Here is a 21,856-nt window from a genome sequence, read left to right as displayed (position 1 = left end):
GCTTCAGCACTTGCCTGACCCATTCTATGAGCTTGTGCGACCTACCACTTCGCGGCTGAGCCATTGTTGCTATTAGACGTTTACACTCCACAATAACAGCACTTACAGTTGACCAGGGCAGAAATTTGATGAACTGACTTGTTGGAAAGGTGGCACCCTATGATGGTACCACTTTGAATGTCACTGAGCTCTTCAGTATGGGCCATTCTACTCCAATGTTTTGCCTATGGAGATTGCATGGTTGTGTGCTCGATTGTATACACCTGTCAGCAACGGGTGTGGCTGAAATAGCTGAATCCACTAATTTGAAGAAGTGTCCACATACATTTGGCCACGTAGTGTGTAATCAATGCATTTTATGACCTCCAGGTTCCAGCATACTGTTTTTGTTGACTGACATGAAGTAGAGCGAATCCCTTTCCACACCCTTTTAGATTTGTCCAATGAACACGGACGCAGAGTGTACTAGCATATTACGTGTTGATGTAAGAGAGCTAGCCAAAATAGAGTCCAGACATAGTAACACATTTGTCGTAAAGCAGTATATTTGTAGATGTATTATATTGGGAAACTGTAGAGTTGTTACTCGTCGCAGAGAATACGTTAAACACAATGGGCTTCTCTAGGAATGTGTGACTTTGTCGGAGTTCATACGGTAAGAGATTCCCTTGATCAGCTGGCTAAGTTCGCTAGCTAGGATAACAATAGCTAGCTAGGGAGCTAGCTGATAAGTATAATTTGTTGAAATCATCTGTCTTTTCCTGGAATTCATGATCAAACAGCCGTGAACAGTTAGCTGGGACCAACGGATTTCTTAAATCTCGAAATGTTGGGCTTTTTACAGAATGGTAACGAATTATTCGGAAACTGCTAACGAAAGCAAGCAAACAGGCAGCTATCATTGCCAATACTGAGTAGCTAGCTAGCTAATTTACATTGTCTTGTCATCCAGCTGAAATATCATTAGCGTCTTCGTAAACCTGCTAGCTAAACCTGCTGTCACCAATCTGTCAACTAATCTGGTGACATGACAAATCATAAGGCCAAAACGACGTATAAGGTAGCTACAGACTGTAGCATATCCTCATTCTGCATCTAATAGTTTTCGTGCTGATTGCCATGACTCACTCTCTGTTGTCTATTTCAGATTGAAAGAGGAATGACAATGACAGTTCCCCTGCCCGTGAGAGGAGGCTACACTGGAATACAGCTGTTCTGGGACCCTGAACGACCACAGCCTGAGTGACAGAGCACTTGCATTGTGGAGCTTTTGGGGAGAGAACTAGTAGCAGGCAGTACACTTGGATAAAGAAACACTAAGGCAAGGTGGAGATGTTTGCCAAATTGAAAAAAAAGATTGCTGAGGAGGCTGCCACAGCTCCCCGGACCGGAGTCCGTATGCCTCGCTCCTGCAGCAAAGAGTCCATTACGTCAGTGGGAGCAGACTCCGGGGATGATTTTGTAAGTACCAGTATTGTTACCTCACTGTCACACAGTCCATGCCAGTCATCTTTTTGAACCCACGAAGAGTAGTTGGTCGTATGACACGAAACAAGGTTACCCAGGCTATTCTACAAGGAAGACATCAAGGAAAAAAAGATGGCTTCTGACCTCTAATTTGAATAGGCTTAAGTTTTGCACATATGAAATGCAAACAAAGGTAATTTATATCCTTTACGCTCTTTCAATTCAACATAACTGATCTATAACATGATAGGCTTTCTCAGTGTTTTAAGAGATTCTGTGGCCCCTACCTGACTGTAATGGCCCAGGCCCTCCATTAGTGTTTCCCTCTGTGGCCAGATAAGAAGAGCCCCAGGGACTGTCATGATGATGTAATTCACTACCATTTACATGCAGCATATCAGAATTCCCCTGCACCGTGATGTCAACAGGGCTGCATTCACTATTGGCTTTATGAATATCAGCAAAAAAGTAGGCCTAATGTACAAGACTTACAGGGAAAGAGCAGTGAAGCAATTTGCTGCAATTTGAAGTTTGGTGTAATTGTCTTTTTATATACAAGTCGACAGTGTCTCTTGGATTATGATTTGGGTCAGTGAGTCAGCTAGCCTGTTGTTATATGGTTAGGTGTGTCTGGAGATTGGCATGCAGAAGCTAGTGGATTCCATGGTCAAGTGTGTAAATGTACGATACCACCACTCTTTTGTCAATGATGACATTAATTCAGAAATATTCCCCATTGTAAGCGCAGGTTAAAGGGATAGTTCAGGATTTGGCAATGAGGCCCGTTCTTTACTTACCCAGAGTCAGATGATGCCTTAAACATCATTTTTATGTCTCTGCATGCAGTTTGAAGGAAGTTGCTAACTAGCGTTAGCGCAATTGCTAACTAGTTTAAGCGCAATGACTGGAAGTCTATGGAAACAGCAAGCATGCTAGCTGTTCCTGTAGACTTTGTCATTGCGCTAACATTAGTTAGCAATAGCTAGCAAAACTCAACTTTCTTCATACCGGAAGCAGATGCATAAAAAATAATTGCCAAAATCCCAAACTATGCCTTTAATGCATTGTTGAGTCTTAAGGCACAAACCTGTGTAACATGAAGCTCCAGCTCAGGTGTCAGATCTGCCCTGCTCTGTTCACTTGACCACACATGACAAGTAGGCACTAGAACAAACACACACAATGGTCCTTTTCTCTTTTGGAGAAGGTAGCTTAACATACTGTATGTTGAGACAATTCTGCTTAAATCTTTGAGGCTAGTTAGTAGTCAATGTGATGGTGTTATTCCACATTGCACTGTTGTTTTAGACCTGATATAACTTTCAGAATATATCATTAGATACTGAATTGTGTTGATGTTATTGGAAAAGCATCAGAAGTGTTGATCTGTTCAGTTGGTATTTTCTGCCCCCCCCTCCATGTTTGACACTATGAATGGAGTGGCTGATTTTCCAGTGTTAGCCAGATCCAGTGTCTTGGGGCGGATGTCTTTCCTTTCTCGTTTGCACCGTTTTGAATTATTTAAGTCATTGACTGGCAGTGAGATCAAATCAACTGGTAGGCTATCCCTCATCAAATTTGTAGTGAAGTGAAATCAGGATGACATCAAATTTAGGTGAAGGGCCATTTCCACAGAAAATTTAACAACAACACATTTACACGTAGAGCAGTGCAAATGCAAAGTTTGGTAACAATGACGGTTTGCATCTGCACTGGTCTCCGTGTTAAAATGTGATTTTGTAGGTAGTCCTTGTGCATAGAGTTGCATGGTTTGTTTAAATTTGAAGTAATTGTTTTTTAATTGTAATTGAGTCTCGGCATCATTCTGTTACCATGGAATTGCCCTAAACACACTCATAGACATGAGTTGGGTACCTCTATGAAATATCGTTTTGATATATCTTGTAAGTGGGATATTTCATAGACTCTTCAACATCCACAACATATGTTTCTAGTACCTGCTGCCACATAACCATGGAAGCTCCTGTGTGACCTGCTGTGCTGATGAGGAACCCCTCTATTCTCTGTGTTTGTGTTGACCTCCAGGCCTCTGATGGCAGTAGCTCCAGGGACGACCTCTCTTCCCAGATCCTCAGGAGGAATGATCAGATTCGCAAGCTGGAGGCCAAACTATCAGGTAAGACATGTCTGTATGGAACCAGTTTAATCAGAGTAGGATGAGGTGGTTGCACCCAGGCCTAGACACTCATCTAAGGTTAGTTTTGCGTTTACCCCAACAACAATTAAGGTTAGGTTTGGTGGTGGGTAAGCTGATTCTAGATCTGTGTCTAGTGTACTTAGAGACAGCTTTTACCAAGAGCAGTACGCTCAGGTGAAAGGTCACATAACCAACGGGTGTCTGGCTTCAGTCTCGACCTCATGGCTTTTGAACTTAACACCGCCAATATGGTATCTTTTACAATGTTTCTTTATTATTTACCACATTCCATTTGGTGAACATTAAGAGCAAATGCCATGACATTTAGTCTACCTTTTAGGTTCTGTGTGTTTTTTTTCTCCCAGATTAGTGTGATAGCTACTCCTCCCTTAGAGGTGGTGTGTGTGACCCCTTAGAAAAGGTTAAAGGTTGCACATCTTCACGCAGCCTCTTAACCAGGATGGTTTTCTCATCTAAGAAAATCATTTTTTTCCCTTCCATTTTTTTTTTCTCAATCATGTTTTTATTTTATTCCTCCTCCTCCCCATGGCTTTTACCCTCATCCACCTGCCCCCCTTTCCTGTGTGTGTACGTACGTGTTTGTTTTATGTGCTGTTGGTGTTCCATCACCACACCTCCTGCCTCTAGACTACGCTGAGCAGCTCCGACTTATGCAGAAGACCAAGGACAAGCTTGAAATTGCATTAGAAAAACATCAGGATTGTACGTACCTTTATTCTCCAATCTCCTCCCATTTTGCGTTCTTTCTTTCTCTCATTTGTTTGTCTGCTGGCTGTGGTAATGGTCACCCAACGCACCGTCCATCGATCAAGGAGGGGTTCAGAATCATATGCTGTCACGTCTATAGGTTTCCATATTTAAAATATATATATATATATTGTTGAAACAAGGGACTTACATGCTTGTTGACATATAATTGTTTTTAAATGTTTGTGGCACAGTTTGGAAGTAGGTAATTATTTCTGCTATGACAATTATGTGAGACCATATAAAACAGTGGAAGTTTTATCAGTATGTAAATGTCTATTCCCCTTTTTTATAATCATCAATGTTATAACAAACAGCAATGTACTAATGTAACCAATAACAATAAACATCTATACAAATAAGTCAATTTGGGATGTCTGTGTTGGCCATGGTTAGATGCACTGCTTGCCTGCTTCTGGGAAACGCCTAGCTTTTGCTTACTGGACACATTCTATGGTCAATATTACTCTCACCCTTTCAAAGCTAGCAGCTACTAACCACTGACAAATCTACAACCTGCTGTTTCAATTGAGCCATCTTTGGCTAGCCAGTTCTATTGTTCATTCTCTCTCTCTCCCCTCTTTCTCTCTCTTTTACTATGCAGCCTCCATGAGGAAACTGCAGGACCAGAATGAGACTCACCAGACCAATAGAGCCAAAATGGCCGAAGGCATGGCTTTGGCCCTGGACAAGAAAGATCAGGTGAGCATCATATCCTTTGCACCACGAGGCATACGTTTGTGTGTGTTTATAATTCGATTAATTCCTGTCTTTGTCTGTAGGAATGGATGGAAAGGATGTCTACGCTGGAGCAGGTACTCCTAACATCTAACTAATATTCTAGGTTCTCATTCAGCCAGTCAGTCATTGCCTGTGTAGATGAGAGATCTCTTCTGTCTGGGGCCCCTCAGGAGAAGGCATCTCTGTCTCTGCGGCTAGATGAGATGATGGAGCAGAGCCTTACTCTGTTCCAGAAGAGGGATGACCTGGACGAGCTGGATGGCTTCCAGCAGCAGGAGCTCGCCAAAGTCAAACACATGGTACGCACTACTGACAACAAGGTCCTACTGTCTAACTCTAACCCACCACGTGGCAATTCAAAACATATGGTAGTTTTATGCTTTGTCTGTCTATTCTGATCCAAGCTGTAGCTATGTCTGTAGCCATCCACCTTGGTTAAACAGCACTTTGGTGGGAGAAAAAAGTGTTCCTATTACCCTAGACAATAATAGTAGTTAGACATTTTGTTTTAGTGACGTCCTAAACATTTGTTTTAGTGACATCCTTTCTGTGGTGTCTCCTGTTTCATTCTGGTAGCTACTGAGGAAGGAGGAGCAGCAGGGCCTGCGGGAGCGAGAGCTCCAGCAGAAGGAGACCGAGCTGCAGACGGCCAAGAAGGGTTTGTCCGAAGCCCAGGAGAAGCTGCGGGCTCTGGGAGAGGAGCATCAGGAAAGTTGCAGGCTCAACACCGAGCTGGAGATCGAAAGGTTAGGACAGGACACAGTGATTGCAAGATCTTGCTCCCCTAACCTCTTTTCAAAAAAATAAATTGTATAAGGGCGAGTTTGCCTGTTTTCTTCTGGGTTGCCTGAGGATTTGGTTGTTGTCTAACAGTACAGGGTTGTGTGCGTGTGTGTGGTCTCATTTAAGAAAGGAGCTGCTGGAGGTCAAGGAGAAGGCGGAGAAGAAGATCGCTGAGCTGGAGGGCAGAGGCCAGAACCTGCAGAAGGTCATCCAACAGGTGTCTGAGGACTTCCAGAAGGTTAGCCCTCTAACCCATAGATTCTTCCTTGAAAAATCCTTTCATTGTATTGAAGTGGTACATATCTGTAATGACAGCATATGAATACAGTTAGATAAATGTGATGATAACAGTTTATAAAATGATTCACAATGTAGCAATCTCTGTGTGTGTGTGTGTTCTCAGTCACGGAGCGCTGAAGCAGCTGTAGAGAAGTCTCTCTATACCTTACAAACGGATTACAATGCCCTGAAGCTGCAGCAACACAAGGTAAGACCAGATCACAATGTAACTCCTTATATGGGCAATTCCATATTTCTGTTTTTCAAATCTGCAGTTTTTCCAGTAAATGTTTTTGTTTGGCATATATTTTAAAGTGAAAAATCGAAGTGTCAGCGTATTTCCGTTACCATGGAATTGCCCATATCTAACCCCTCCTCCTCACCCAGTGTGCTCTGTAATTGACCCATCCCTCTCTCTCCCTGTTGTGGTCCTCAGGCAGCAGTGACTGATGAGGACAGGGAGCGTGTGCTGCTGGACCTGCAGGAGAAGGTCTCCTCTCTGGAGAGACGTCTGCAGGGCAACCTGAGTGAAGACGAGCTCCTCCAGGAGCTGCTCAAAGAGGTAACTACACCAGTCAGCTAATCCTAAAGACAGAGGGACTCCTGTGGAATTGGTATAAGGAAAAGACCAACAGAGAACCGTAAGTAAGCATTTCACTGTTAGTCCACATCTGTTGTTTACGAAGTAGGTGACGAATAAAATTAGATTTGAATGGTGATGCATTTCAAGTCAAGTTTATGAGTCATGTGGACAGAAACACATGGTGTACACGGTACAATGAAATGCTTACTTGCAGGTTCACCTTTCAACAGTACGACAACCATAAGAATTGAACAAATAATGACCTATATGGCCTATATGGATAGGGCTAAATTGAAATGTTTCTTACAGAAGAAATATGAAATGCATAAGCACGGTAGCAATTGAAAGAGAGCAGTTAGATTATGGGGAAATTATTAGACCAAAGTTCAGGATACAGCAGTACACCTGACACTTTGCACTGTTGATTTTGTGCATTTTACATTTACTGTACTTTCTGCCACGTTTGTTGATAAGCAAATCTTAAAATATTCTGGATAAATTTAGTAACATAAGAATGTTCCTGAAAGAATGTGGTGTAGGTGCAACATAAGACAAAATAATAACAAGGGTTTGACTGAGAGGACTAACTGCTCTCTCCAAAGTGTGCACAGTTCCTAAGTCACTTTGATGACTCAAAGAAGAGTCTTCAACTAGAAAGGTGTTTTTAGAGCTCTCCTAGCTGTGGCGTTGAGGAACTAGAGCGAACACACTTGTAGTTGTTTTGAACACAGCCCTGCATCCCCGCCTCACACAATTACTGCTTACGAAATCCCAAAACGGTCCATTATAAATTGCATTCTTTGTCAGGTGGGCATCATTTGAAAGGTTGCTCTATTGCCAACACGACTAGCAATGTTCTAAAATACCTACTTAGTTAGGCTTCCACAAGGCAATTCAGAGAAACAGATCATCATTCTGGTGATCATAGAAAGGAATTGTGAGTGCATTCAGGTGCGTGTTCCGCGGCCAATTTCTTCCAGTTGCCCAATTAGCGTGAGGGATGGAGGCAACTACTGGTCCCATTCGGTGCTCAAGTTCAGAACAGCTGTCAGTCAAATCGCAGACAGCGCTGTGAAGCACAGAGCCTGAGCTCTGACGTCATTTATAGCATGTTACTGTTCAGCCACTTTGTTCCAATTTAGCCGCTTATCAGTGTCCAAATCTGCCATTTTCAACCTGTATACGGGTACGAGTGTAAAGGGTTAATGGAGTAACAATAGAATAAACATTTAGCAAAAGTATAAATACAAGGAAGGCACTCCAACAAATGTAAAGTATAATATTTACACGTGTGCCGGGGAAGTGGGATATGGAGATATTTTTAGCAATAATAAATAAAGTCCAATAGGAGCAGTCGTGGTGCGTGAGTGTGTTTGTGCATATGGGTGTGTGAGTGAGTGCATGTGTGCTAAGGTACAGTAAGTCAGTGCAGATGGTCAGTTCAAGTGTTTAGCAATCCTCGTCTCCCCCCCCCCCTGTGTGTTAATGTGTAGAAGTCCACTCTGGAGCAGACGCTGGAGGACACGAGAGTGGAGCTGCTGCAGGCACGCACCAACCATGCAGACACGGTTAGCTCACTGGAGACTCAGGTAAACAGCCTTTTCATCACAATGATATACTACTTCACATGCAACTGGCTTAGATGCTCCATTGCATAACAGCAACAAATGAGCAATTGTGTGAACACATCTGGTAAGCATATTGTATCTCTACTCTCCCAGATATCCAGAATCAACCACCATGTAACTGAACTACAGAACCTGCTACGGCACAAAGACGACTCTTCCAAGAACTACAGAGAGAGAACGGACAAACAGGTAAGAGAACGGGCCCTGTGGGAGAGAAGGATGTAAGCATTTCAGACCTGTGCTCTCTCTTCAGCCTTTCTTCTTGTGCTCTCACACACGGCCCCATGTTGCTCTCTGTCTTACAGATTGCAGGTCTGGAACAGCAGGTGCAGGAGAGCAACGAGAGGCTCAAGAACACTGAGCAGCAGATCACTGACAAGCAAGCACTTCTGGACAAACTGGTAAATATTTGTCCAATCACGGTGAAAGACGCTCTACCACCACTGTAAATGAAGCTGAGGCTGGAGCAAATGCAGTTGAACCTCTTATTTAGACTGAATAGACTTCTTCATGTATCCTATGGGAGCCAGGGACCCAGTTAATGTAAGCATGTGTGATGCTGAGACTTCCCTTTCCCCCTGTGGTCACCCCCAGCAGGCAGAGTGGAGTGTGGAGAGGGTCAGTCTGCAGCAGCAGGGCCAGGAGAGGGCAGGCCGGCTGGAGGAGCAGCTCACTGCACTGCAGACAGAGAAAGACACAGAGCAGACCTCTGCCCAAGCTAGGATTGTGAGTTACAGTTGTCAGCTCTCACTTGATCTGTAGATGTTGACATTGTAGTTCACTGAAGTGTTCTCAGTGACATGTGCTGTATAGTTTTGTTGCCTGACTGTTAAGGCACATTTTCACTTTGGTATTTGATCGTTTCGATGCAGATGTTGATCAGGTTATCCACTGGTCTCGGTGGATTAGTAATCTGTTGCCATGTAATTTGATCTCGGCTACAGGGCTGGCATGGAACGGGACTCAAACAAGGCTGTGTTCCTACACCATCTTTCTGCTTTTCTTTCTTTACCATCCCTTTATCTGTGTTTCTCTGTCCCTATCCCACATCTCTCTCACCCACCCATCTCTGTTTCGTGTTTCCCAGCGTGAGTTGGAGGAGGCGAGAGGATGTCTGCTGAGAGGGAGGGATGAAGCTGACGTGGCTCTGAGGAGACGGGAAGAGGAGCTGGAGCAGGCTAGGGTCAGACACACTTCCTGCTTTATATTAGGCAGTCAGTTGAAAACAGGAAGTCACGGATTTCCTGATAAACAAATAAGAGTTTTAAGAAAAAAATTATTTCAATTGCATTCCTGGGTCCCTCCAGATTTCTTTTGCGTGCTGTGCCACACTCCTTTCTATGAGAATAGCTACTGCATTACAACTTCAAACCATGGTCCTGTTGCCTGTACACACGGGGTAATGATGTCCCTGTATGTCACCCCAGTCAGAGCTGAGCAGCAGGCAGACGGTGAGTGTGGAGATAGCCATGGCTCTGGAGGACACCAGGAGGCAGAAGGAGGAGCTCCAACTACAGGTCTGGAGAGACATCACACTTACATCGTACATTTCTGTACTCTTTTGAATAACAAACCATATTCTCTGTACTCTGTTGGAATGAGGTTTCCAAAACTTGCCAATGCTATTGGCTTAATCATACTCGGGCAGTTTGAGTGATGTGTTTTTCAAATTCATGAATTCAGCTTGTCAATTGTGCTCATAAATAAATTGGACGTTCACGGTCTTCTTTTCCAGGTTGGACAGATGACGGCGTCACATCAAACCACATCGCAGGAACTGGCCCACGTCACTGAGCAGCTGAAGCAGAGAGAGGAGGAACTCCAAACACTTCGCAATGGTAAACACTTGATTTCTCTGTTGTCGGGTGCACTTTTCCTCTGTCTCCCATGCTATGTGAATTTGGAAGTTGACTTCATACTGTGTGGTGTCTGATGCTCCCTTCTACTGTGTTTGTGTTGCAGAGCTGCAGACGGCCCAGAGCTCCCTGTCCCAGCTGCAGGAGGAGGGGGAGAGGCTGCGGGCATGGGCCCAGGAGAGAGAGGAGGAGAAGGACAGCCAGCTGGTCAGCCTGAGGCAGGAGCTCCTCACCCAGAACGAGCATCTGGACTCCTGCCAGTCACGGGTCTGAACACACAGCGGGCACAGCCATTAAGACACTATAAACCTGTTCTTAATGTCCTTCTTAGCTTCCATACTGTACATAACTCAAGTCTGTCATTAGAGATTGGACTTTTTATATGTGTTTTTCTGTGTGTGTGTGTCTCAGGTGTCTGAGCTGGAGGTGGAGGTGGAGACCCTGACGTTGCAGCTGCAGACTCCAGAGGTGTGTGAACCGGACCAGAATGGGACCGTGACCGTGGACGACCTGGACCACATGCAGGAGGCCAACAGAGACCTGGAGCAGCAGCTTAGTGACAAGAACAAGGTCAGTACTGGGCCAAACGAAAACCATGATCACCACACAGGCATGTTTGGATAATTACTCCTTGTCTGAAATATCTGGAGCAGGTTAATTTGTGTGTGCTGTTATTGATTGGAATCCTGTTGCTTTACAGACCATTAAGCAGCTGCAGCAGAGGCTAGCCGAGCTGAAGAGGACCTTGCAGAAGGAGCTGGTGAGACATTTAGATACCTTTTTTTTAGTATGAGAATCCAATCTAAATCTAATACATTTTTTTGTTCCGTTGATTGAATATGGTCCATGTGCTGAGTTTTGTGTGTGATAGTTTGTGCCTGTGTGTTCCTGTTGCAGAAGCTGAAACCTGAAACTGAGTTAGAGGAGAAGGAAAGGGCCCAGGAAGGGAGAGGAGAGAGGCTAGACAGAACCTTTACAGAGCCCGCTGCATCCCCAGCCCCTGGCCCAAACACCACTGTCACCAACACTTCTGACCTCAATGACTCACGAGAGATCAACTTTGAGTACCTCAAACACGTGGTGCTAAAATTTATGTCGTCCAGAGAGGCTGAGGTGAGAGCAATCTACCTGGTCCCTGTTATCGTAGCTAGACCCCTCAGTATTGGACGTCTATGGTCTTGGCTGAGGTCTAAATCTCTCTCTGTCCCCCTCTCGTTCTGTCTCATAGGCCTATCAGCTGATCAGAGCGGTGTCTGTGTTGCTGAACTTCACTGGTGAGGAAGAGGACATGTTAAAAGAGACACTGGAGTACAAGGTGACTTTCTCCTTTCAGACATCTGTTCCCTGAAACTTCTGTGTCAAATGAATGGGCGTTATGGCCATAACACAGCCAGCGTGTATCAAATGAAATAGGCCATGATACTATTTTTGTTCTCAATCGGCCTCATTTCTTAAATGCACTTGCTATTTGTTGTTTATTTTTGAATATCTAAGCTGCATCCGGAGGACGATTGTTATTTTAGAGGCTAGAAAGCCAGTATGAGGGTTTGTGCACAGGCTAGAATAAAAGGCGGCCGGTGCGTGGGAGGGAGAATATCTGTGGAGTTCCAAAAGTACTCGCACTCAAAACCATGAAAAGGGAAAAACCCAAGGAGGCCGAGATGGAAAAATAGAATAATGAATTTAATCCATGCTCTGAAGAATACAGAAGGTGGACGTGCTAATATGTTTGGGCCTTATGCCTTCATCAGTGCTGTACAAACACATGAAGAAGACACGGACTTAAGGCACCTGCTGTGCGCAACAGTTGCAAGCATATAGTTAATTAGAGACTGGCGAATAGGGAATTTATAGAAGAGTATAAAAAATGGACAATTCATGTGTCATATAAAATTGGAAAGAGACAACAGTCTGGGCTACCATAGCTTTCAAGCACACATCACATATACAGTTGAGACAAGCACAGGGTCAAGCTGCAATGCAGCACCCCTGGATGGAGAGCTAGTTGTGGGGTTAAGGGCCTTGCTCAAGGGCCCAACAATAGGGGAATGTCTTAAGGATGTGAACCCAGCAGCCCTCCAGTTGCCAGATGAATTCCCTCCTATTTTTCCAGCGCCTGGCCCTTCCCCAGTTGTAACTATAGTAATAGTCCCGTGTTACATGTATTTCATTTGATATAATCGGAAAACATTGCTGTGTTTTTCAGATGTCCTGGTTTGGATCCAAGCCTTCTCCAAAGGGTATTGTTCGGCCGTCAGTTTCAGGGGCGCCTGCTCACTGGAGCTGAGTGGACAGAGAGAGGAAGAATTGTGGAGAGGACAGAGACGCACACATTACTTTTTATCATGTCCTTGCATGATGTCTCCCATCACTGTGGTAACCAACTGAACATTGTGAAGAGGACACTACTTAAGCTTTAAAATGGTTTCTGACGTGACAGATTCCTATGTAGCTCTTCAATCTCTCCTTAGAAGGACATTGTTCTTGCTCTTCAAGAGGACAGAGAAGGGCTCTACAATGACTTGGAAAGTCAGTCTTGTCATTTTAATTTTTTTGGCGGTGATTTTATTTACAAGTAAAATGGTTAAAGCAGACATGGTATTGATGCATTGATAAATGTTAACCTTCAAGGGATATTTTGGCATTTATCTTCTTCCCCAGAGTCAGATGAACTCATGGATACCATGTTTATGTCTCTTCATCCAGTGTGAAGGAAGTTAGCGGTACTGTAGTTTTGCGAGCCAATGCTAACTACCGTTAGCCGATGACTGGAAGTATATGGTATTTACTAGCATGCTAGCAGTTACCATAAACTTCCAGTCACTGCGCTAACGCTAAGTACTCCTTTAAGAGTAACCCTTCTCCCTCTTGGAATTAAGTTAACATGAGATCTTTGATGCACACAGTACAAGTATGTCTTATGGAATTGGCCAGGTGTTAAGAGTGGGATGGGTCAGCACTACCAGACTGTCACGACTCTGTTTGACTGAGAAGATGTATTTATGTCTCTGTTCAAATGTCTCTGTTGGGAGTACATGATGATGATGATGATGATGATAATAATAAGATTTAATAACCGCCAAGATTTCTGAAGGACCCTTCACAACAGTCTTTCATTTGGTTCTTTCCTATAACAATATTAATTACTGGGGGCTTATGTAGAAAAGTATCATGTTAGAATGAGAAGGTTTGATGTGAGAGCCATACATCAGTGGCATTGATATTAATGGAAAAAATGTTATGTAAAGAGGAGAGGAGTGACTCTTAATATAATGTTGATTAAGTAAATCATTATTGAACGATATCTAAATAAGAATTATCGGAGGATGTGCTCTACCTTTACCTGCCTTGTGTTTGTGTAAATGACATTCCATATGTCCTATTTATATATGAAAACTGTACATATTCATTGAGAACTTTATAAATCACTGGATGTAAATGATTTTTGTTTGACCTCTTGCAGTATTTTACACCGTGTATCTGTCTGTCCATGTTGCCAGTCTTGGCTTGACTCACTGTTCATTGGCATCCTGCAAGAAGTGACCCTGTTTATGAGCTTACAATGAGAGGGCATTCATGTTGTACTGGAGGAAAGACCAGTGAATACAGTATGCATGCCTTATACCAGAATGTGAACCAGGTGCAAGGCAGGAATACACCAATCTGCACTCTTAATTCTACTCCCATATCATGCAGTGAGAAATCTCCATGTGTCTAGTGACATTACAATACTGTAGCATTTTTTTGGGGTCACATTCATCAGGTTTCTATAGTCAATCAACCCTTGGGCTTTAAACTTTCTTAATGGACATGATCTACATTCAATGATAAAACACCACACTTCATTAACAGTGACCTGTTATTGAATAGTACCTGATATCACACTCCAGTGAGGGCTTGAAAGCAATCTGCCTGAAGTAGTTTCATAGAACTACGATATCACAGCACAGGTGACTATGACTCCACTTATCAATGTACTGCAAGGTCAATATCAAAAATATGATGCTTTTTTTTAACCTTCTGTTTGATTCCACTATGTGTTCAACTCTGGTTTTTAACAAAAAAATAAAAATAAATCACTACAGATTCTCTCCATTTGCATTTTAACAAGCGCTACCATTAAACTAAACCATTTTTTGTTTCAATTTATATTGTGAACATAAAGGTTTGTTTTCATAATTGTTCTCCGGGACAGTGTAAAATCTTAATGATTCTAAGTAAAGCAGAGATGCAGCAGAACAAAGTCATTCCCAGCCGAATCCACTCCGTGGTGCTGTAGGCATTTCACCCATGCGCAACTAAAATGACGCCTCCGACCGGAAGATAGCTTCTGCGCCAACACGTTTTCGTTCTTTCTTTTCCTGTGGCAGCGTCGACGAACATGGTGAGAGGCTCGTGGCTTTCGTTCAATTCGGGAAAATTGTCCTGCCTATTCCACATAAAACGACCACACTTGATAACATCCATAAGGATGAGAATCTTATCTCGCCATATATGTTTGTGATATTTCGAGAAAGGCCCTTCTTTTGTCGCTTATCACCATAAAAACCGAACGCGCGCTAGCTGAACGCTATTAAGCTAACGTTGGCAAGCTTGTTAGCTACTAGCAAATGGATGGCTAATGTTAACGAACTATTTACGCGTTGGCTAGCTGTCAAACATGTCTCCTAACTACTTCCAAATGGAATGGTTGTTGGCCTACTAGCTACGGCAGTTATCAATAAATTATTACACTACTTATCAACTTAATTATTTCGATATGTGTTGCCAATTGGAATAGCTAGCGAGATTCATCAGCCCACGTTGACAGTACGTTACTTTCGCGAACTAACGTTAACGTTGCATGGGTAAGTTAGCTAGTTCGTTAACTGTTGGCCAAATCGATTTTCAAAGCTTGTATCTCCGTTCTTTGTAAATCTTACAGGGGAAGATCAAGGCTAGAGACCTGCGGGGCAAGAAAAAGGAGGAGCTGCTCAAGCAGCTGGATGACCTGAAGGTAGAGCTGTCCCAGCTCCGCGTAGCCAAGGTTACTGGTGGAGCTGCCTCCAAGCTCTCTAAAATGTGAGTATTATTTGGTCTGCGGAGATTATGCAGCTTGTCATGAGTTGGCTGTTTATGGTGAAAGACTAAGTGACCGACTCCCTTCTCTGTATACATCAATGATGTCGCTCTTGCTGCTGGTGAGTCTCTGATCCACCTCTACGCAGACGACACCATTCTGTATACTTCTGGCCCTTCTTTGGACACTGTTAACAACCCTCCAGGCAAGCTTCAATGCCATACAACTCTCCTTCCGTGGCCTCCAATTGCTCTTAAATACAAGTAAAACTAAATGCATGCTCTTCAACCGATCGCTACCTGCACCTGCCCGCCTGTCCAACATCACTACTCTGGACGGCTCTGACTTAGAATACGTGGACAACTACTTAGGTGTCTGTTTAGACTGTAAACTCTCCTTCCAGACCCATATCAAACATCTCCAATCCAAAGTTAAATCTAGAATTGGCTTCCTATTTCGCAACACAGCATCTTCACTCATGCTGCCAAACATGCCCTTGTAAAACTGACCATCCTACCAATCCTCGACTTTGAAGATGTCATTTACAAAATAGCTTCCAATACCCTACTCAACAAATTGGATGCAGTCTATCACAGTGCAATCCGTTTTGTCACCAAAGCCCCATATACTACCCACCACTGCGACCTGTACGCTCTTGTTGGCTGGCCCTCGCTTCATACTCGTCGCCAAATCCACTGGCTCCATGTCATCTACAAGACCCTGCTAGGTAAAGTCCCCCTTTATCTCAGCCCGCTGGTCACCATAGCATCTCTCACCTGTAGCACACGCTCCAGCAGGTATACAGTGCCTTGCGAAAGTATTCGGCCCCCTTGAACTTTGCGACCTTTTGCCACATTTCAGGCTTCAAACATAAAGATATAAAACTGTTTTTTTTTGTGAAGAATCAACAAGAAGTGGGACACAATCATGAAGTGGAACGACATTTATTGGATATTTCAAACTTTTTTAACAAATCAAAAACTGAAAAATTGGGCGTGCAAAATTATTCAGCCCCCTTAAGTTAATACTTTGTAGCGCCACCTTTTGCTGCGATTACAGCTGTAAGTCGCTTTGGGTATGTCTCTATCAGTTTTGCACATCGAGAGACTGACATTTTTTCCCATTCATCCTTGCAAAACAGCTCGAGCTCAGTGAGGTTGGATGGAGAGCATTTGTGAACAGGAGTTTTCAGTTCTTTCCACAGATTCTCGATTGGATTCAGGTCTGGACTTTGACTTGGCCATTCAAACACCTGGATATGTTCATTTTTGAACCATTCCATTGTAGATTTTGCTTTATGTTTTGGATCATTGTCTTGTTGGAAGACAAATCTCCGTCCCAGTCTCAGGTCTTTTGCAGACTCCATCAGGTTTTCTTCCAGAATGGTCCTGTATTTGGCTCCATCCATCTTCCCATCAATTTTAACCATCTTCCCTGTCCCTGCTGAAGAAAAGCAGGCCCAAACCATGATGCTGCCACCACCATGTTTGACAGTGGGTATGGTGTGTTCAGGGTGATGAGCTGTGTTGCTTTTACGCCAAACATAACGTTTTGCATTGTTGCCAAAAAGTTCAATTTTGGTTTCATCTGACCAGAGCACCTTCTTCCACATGTTTGGTGTGTCTCCCAGGTGGCTTGTGGCAAACTTTAAACAACACTTTTTATGGATATCTTTAAGAAATGGCTTTCTTGCCACTCTTCCATAAAGGCCAGATTTGTGCAATATACGACTGATTGTTGTCCTATGGACAGAGTCTCCCACCTCAGCTGTAGATCTCTGCAGTTCATCCAGAGTGATCATGGGCCTCTTGGCTGCATCTCTGATCAGTCTTCTCCTTGTATGAGCTGAAAGTTTAGAGGGATGGCCAGGTCTTGGTAGATTTGCAGTGGTCTGATACTCCTTCCATTTCAATATTATCGCTTGCACAGTGCTCCTTGGGATGTTTAAAGCTTGGGAAATCTTTTTGTATCCAAATCCGGCTTTAAACTTCTTCACAACAGTATCTCGGACCTGCCTGGTGTGTTCCTTGTTCTTCATGATGCTCTCTGCGCTTTTAACAGACCTCTGAGACTATCACAGTGCAGGTGCATTTATATGGAGACTTGATTACACACAGGTGGATTGTATTTATCATCATTAGTCATTTAGGTCAACATTGGATCATTCAGAGATCCTCACTGAACTTCTGGAGAGAGTTTGCTGCACTGAAAGTAAAGGGGCTGAATAATTTTGCACGCCCAATTTTTCAGTTTTTGATTTGTTAAAAAAGTTTGAAATATCCAATAAATGTCGTTCCACTTCATGATTGTGTCCCACTTGTTGTTGATTCTTCACAAAAAAATACAGTTTTATATCTTTATGTTTGAAGCCTGAAATTTGGCAAAAGCTCGCAAAGTTCAAGGGGGCCGAATACTTTCGCAAGGCACTGTATCTCTAGTCACCCCCAAAACCAATTATTTCTTTGGCCGCCTCTCCTTCCAGTTCTCTGCTGCCAATGACTGGAACGAACTACAAAAATCTCTGAAACTGGAAACACTTATCTCCCTCACTAGCTTTAAGCACCAACTGTCGGAGCAGCTCACAGATTACTGCACCTGTACATAGCCCACCTATAATTTAGCCCAAACAACTACCTCTTTCCCTACTGTATTTATTTTATTTATTTATTTATTTTGCTCCTTTGCACCCCATTATTTTTATTTCTACTTTGCACATTCTTCCACTGCAAATCTACAATTCCAGTGTTTTACTTGCTATATTGTGTTTACTTTGCCACCATGGCCTTTTTTTGCCTTTACCTCCCTTATCTCACCTCATTTGCTCACATCGTATATAGACTTGTTTATACTGTATTATTGACTGTATGTTTGTTTTACTCCATGTGTAACTCTGTGTAGTTGTATGTGTCGAACTGCTTTGCTTTATCTTGGCCAGGTCGCAATTGTAAATGAGAACTTGTTCTCAACTTGCCTACCTGGTTAAATAAAGGTGAAATAAATAAAAAATTATATGCAGTAGGTCAAAATGTCTCATTCTGCAAAAATGTAGCATTTTACTAAACCCATATTTGATCTGTTTCCTCTCCAGTTGTGTCGTCCGCAAATCCATCGCCCGTGTTCTGACTGTCATCAACCAGACTCAGAAGGAGAACCTGAGGAAGTTCTACAAGGTAAGAGCAACCGCCCTCCACTTATTTTCATTTATTTTACCAGGCAAGTCAGTTAAGAACAAATTCTTATTTTCAATGGCGGCCTAGGAACAGTGGGTTAACTGCCTTGTTCAGGGGCAGAACGACAGATTTGTACCTTGTCAGCTCGGGGATTTGAACTTGCAACCCTTTGGTTACTAGCCCAACACTCTAACCACTAGGCTACCCTGCCGCCCCATACCCACATGTATTCAACACTTTAGTTTAACAAACCTGATGACTGGTTAAAAGCAGAGGGTGGCTCTGACCACGGAGTATCTGCCAACATTTTAGGTTTATTTTCTGATTTGACGTGTTGACTTGTTGACGGGTTTGTCGACACCCAGCTGGTGATCTGCTGTACATGGTGTGGGTTATGGCTTCTTTTCGTAAATGTCAATCTTGACTGCAGTTAAACATGCTGCAGATTAGTTTGTAAAGTGACCCATGTAAACTCAATATTTCAGAACTAGGTTGAGTGCTAATCCAGACCTTGAATTTCCCGACGGCACATGGCCGTCGATGTCCCCTTGTGTGGCCGTAATGCCCCCTAAAAAATCCATGCCGTGTGGCCGTAGTGAACTTGAGCTGAAAATAATTATTATTCCCTTCTCCCGGCTGCCTATCACCGTGCTCCGAAGCACCTCACTTGCATGGCGCTCTCAGATCTAAATTCTTATTAACCAATGCCCGTCACGTGATCAAGTCCTTCACACAGGCATCGCAGCTCCAAAGTACGCTGTAAGTGAAAACCGACATCAGGGATGAAACAGCACATGTCCTTATCAAATTCTGATGGGCATATAGAAGATGTTAGTCCATATTTACTTTGTCAACCAACAATATGATTAAGCAACCACAAAGGCACTAGCCTATGTCAATCTACTATCCCCCATAGTACAGAAGTTTACCTATTCTATTGGTCAGATTGTTCTTCTGTGAGATTTAAATATTCCAACCATACTCTGGGACAGTTGAGGGACGCGATAGATGGGGCAGCAGGCAGCCTAGTGGGTACAGCATTGGGCCAGTAACTGAAAATGTTCTAGTTCGAATCCTCGTTCTGCCCTGAACATGGCAGTTAACCCACTGTTCCTAGGCCTTCAATGTAAATAAGAATTTGTTCTTAATAACTGACTTGCCTAGTTAAATAAAAGTTTTAAACAATAGATCCCAAATGGATACAACCACTGTACATCAAACTTTTAAAAGCAATGAGGCTGATGCAACAGGTCAGAACGTTTAGCTTAAAATGTTGATCACCTATTAGGCTGTTTCTTCACATAAGAGTGAGCAGTTTCATATAACAGATTACAATATACTTAACTGTAGAAAGAGGGGAGATCTAAAGATGCAAAAACAAGCATAGGTTGTTAATGACTAGGATTGTGTATTTGGCTGCTGGAGAAAGAAAGTAGAAAAAAATAGAAATACTGGTTTCAATGGCATATGGGGAAGTGTTTATAAACGAGTCCCCTTAGCATTCCTATGGTCGGAACACATTAAGATATGCCTCATAAAATGACATGTCCAGGTTTTAAACTATGGTCAAATTTACAAAATGTTGACTGCCTCCTATTGCAAGGAGTTACTAGCTGAATGAACAGTGCCTCAATTATGTGGACAGAGTCAAGCCTTTATATATTAATAATGATCCTACATATGTCAAGTATTTTCAGGGGATTCCATGTCTGGACATAACAGGCTGTAGCCAATGCACATAGGTTATCACCTACACTCCGACATGTAGGCTATTTATGTACATTTACACACTTGTGTTTTTCTTAACCGAATAACTATTGTTTTTCACATCAATTTAATTGCATATTTTGGTTAATGGCCTTGGTGCCCTGGCAGATTGGTCACCTCTTGAAGGCCAAATGGCCCTGCCCCTAAAATCACAAAATTCCAGGCCTCCTGACTATACAGCCCAGCTAAATGCTGAAGGCCAGTTTAAGACCAGAATTGAAGCAAAATGCAATAACAGCAGTCCTAATCTTGAGTTTTGTTCTGGTTATTTTTATTACACATCACATGTAGTGTTTATTGTAATTTGACTGTGAATGTCATGTTTCAGGGTAAGAAATATAAGCCCTTGGACCTGAGACCCAGGAAGACTCGTGCCATCCGCAGGAGACTCAACAAGCATGAGGAGACTCTCCGAACAAAGAAGATGCAGAGAAAGGATCGCCTGTATTCCATTCGCAAATTTGCTGTCAAGGCTTAAGGTCGTTTGTCTTGTACAAATAAATTGACTAAAAAGAGTGTTGTCTTCTGTAAAGGGATGTCACTAAAAATGGTCTATGTGAACGGGTTGATTGCAAACATCTTCAGGGTAATTATTTGGTGAGACATTTTGCATCCTTAATATGCACTGATATTGGATATTATGGTATGCTGAGGATTCTGCTGTGTTTAGAAAAAAAGGCTCTTAGTTGGAATTGGGACAACCTCAATGCCTTTGCTAAAATACTGATCTGAAGAATGTAGTATTTCATAGCAGGAATGTAATAACTAGTAAAGACCTGTGGGGTGTATGGGTACTGAATGTTTTGACTAGGTACATAGTGATGATTAAATTAACAAAATCATAAGGCTATATAAACAAGCATTGTACTTCCTATCATATGCATCATTTATCTGTATTGTATGTGTGCAATATCCTCATAATACTCAGGAACGGTAGGAAAAACACCTGGAAACTCACTAATGTAAAACAGAAAGCTCAAACAATGTCAAAATTAGTAATAAGAACTACATTTCCTAGAGGTCCCTCTCAAATCCACCCATGCTCAATTACGTGGTGTGCAGACTTCAGAGAATACTATAGGGTTGATTAATGTGTGATTGTGGGAAAGTTAATTAGCATCAGCAGCACAACCCCATAAACTATAGGGATGTACTTGTTGGATTTTTTTTTTTTTTTTCCATTTACCTTTAACTAGGCAAGTCAGTTAAGAACAAATTCTTATTACAATGATGGCCAAACCCGGAATACGCTGGGCCAACTGTTCACCGCCCTATGGGACACCCAATCACGGCCGGATGTGATGCAGCCTTCATTGGGCTTGTTTGTCATTGGTTAAAACACAGCCTATGGTGTTTAAGTGTTTAATTAAAATCTGGCTGCAACAACCAATGATGTCATACGATGTATTTGACAAATGCCATTGATCAACAACAGTACTGAAATGGTATGGCTCAAATGGAGCCTGGACTATTGACTATAGGATGCATTCTTTCACCACAAGGGGGCAAAATGTATCAAAATCAAATGTTTATTTGTCATATGCTTTGTAAACAACCGGTGTAGACTAACACTGAAATGCTTACTTACAGGCCCTTC

The 21,856-nt window shown here is 42.7% G+C and overlaps 2 protein-coding genes across 4 annotated transcripts; both read left to right on the top strand.

Annotated features, from left to right (window-relative positions):
• The first annotated feature begins 405 nt into the window (after positions 1-405).
• Positions 406-14,354, top strand: LOC110535875 (golgin subfamily A member 1). 3 transcript variants are annotated; one of them, XM_036935698.1, is made up of 24 exons: positions 409-655; positions 1,148-1,461; positions 3,514-3,604; positions 4,274-4,348; positions 4,998-5,095; positions 5,176-5,208; positions 5,305-5,433; positions 5,711-5,880; positions 6,044-6,155; positions 6,321-6,404; positions 6,633-6,758; positions 8,273-8,368; positions 8,501-8,596; positions 8,713-8,808; positions 9,002-9,133; positions 9,495-9,590; positions 9,835-9,924; positions 10,143-10,245; positions 10,370-10,530; positions 10,675-10,833; positions 10,964-11,023; positions 11,161-11,376; positions 11,492-11,578; positions 12,470-14,354. In XM_036935698.1, exons 2-24 carry the CDS (start codon positions 1,333-1,335, stop codon positions 12,548-12,550), a joined length of 2,520 nt encoding a protein of 839 aa, XP_036791593.1. In that variant the 5' UTR covers positions 409-655; positions 1,148-1,332; the 3' UTR covers positions 12,551-14,354. The 3 variants fall into 3 exon arrangements, with proteins under 3 accessions (XP_036791596.1, XP_036791594.1, XP_036791593.1); XM_036935701.1 differs by lacking the exon at positions 9,002-9,133 and having other exon boundaries at positions 406-655; XM_036935699.1 differs by lacking the exon at positions 4,274-4,348 and having other exon boundaries at positions 408-655.
• Positions 14,355-14,542: 188 nt separating this feature from the next.
• Positions 14,543-20,775, top strand: LOC110535878 (60S ribosomal protein L35). Its single transcript, XM_021621222.2, has 4 exons — positions 14,543-14,647; positions 15,188-15,324; positions 18,411-18,492; positions 20,588-20,775. The coding sequence occupies exons 1-4, from the start codon at positions 14,645-14,647 to the stop codon at positions 20,735-20,737; spliced, it is 372 nt and encodes a 123-aa protein (XP_021476897.1). The 5' UTR covers positions 14,543-14,644; the 3' UTR covers positions 20,738-20,775.
• Positions 20,776-21,856: the final 1,081 nt, after the last annotated feature.

Source organism: Oncorhynchus mykiss, chromosome 11, assembly GCF_013265735.2.
Source record: "Oncorhynchus mykiss isolate Arlee chromosome 11, USDA_OmykA_1.1, whole genome shotgun sequence".
In the NCBI taxonomy this organism is placed as follows: Eukaryota; Metazoa; Chordata; class Actinopteri; order Salmoniformes; family Salmonidae; genus Oncorhynchus; species Oncorhynchus mykiss.
This window is presented reverse-complemented; position numbering and strand designations above follow the sequence as displayed.

What these genes read in the sequence shown, in the direction of transcription:
- LOC110535878 (XM_021621222.2), top strand. An exon ending in GCCTCCAAGCTCTCTAAAAT is followed by an intron (nt 15,325 to 18,410) that starts GTGAGTATTATT and finishes TTTCCTCTCCAG; the next exon opens with TTGTGTCGTCCGCAAATCCA. An exon ending in ACCTGAGGAAGTTCTACAAG is followed by an intron (nt 18,493 to 20,587) that starts GTAAGAGCAACC and finishes GTCATGTTTCAG; the next exon opens with GGTAAGAAATATAAGCCCTT.
- LOC110535875 (XM_036935698.1), top strand. Translation starts at nt 1,333, where the DNA reads ATGTTTGCCAAATTGAAAAAAAAGATTGCTGAGGAGGCTGCCACAGCT. An exon ending in ACCGAGCTGGAGATCGAAAG is followed by an intron (nt 5,881 to 6,043) that starts GTTAGGACAGGA and finishes GTCTCATTTAAG; the next exon opens with AAAGGAGCTGCTGGAGGTCA. An exon ending in AGGAGGAGCTCCAACTACAG is followed by an intron (nt 9,925 to 10,142) that starts GTCTGGAGAGAC and finishes CTTCTTTTCCAG; the next exon opens with GTTGGACAGATGACGGCGTC.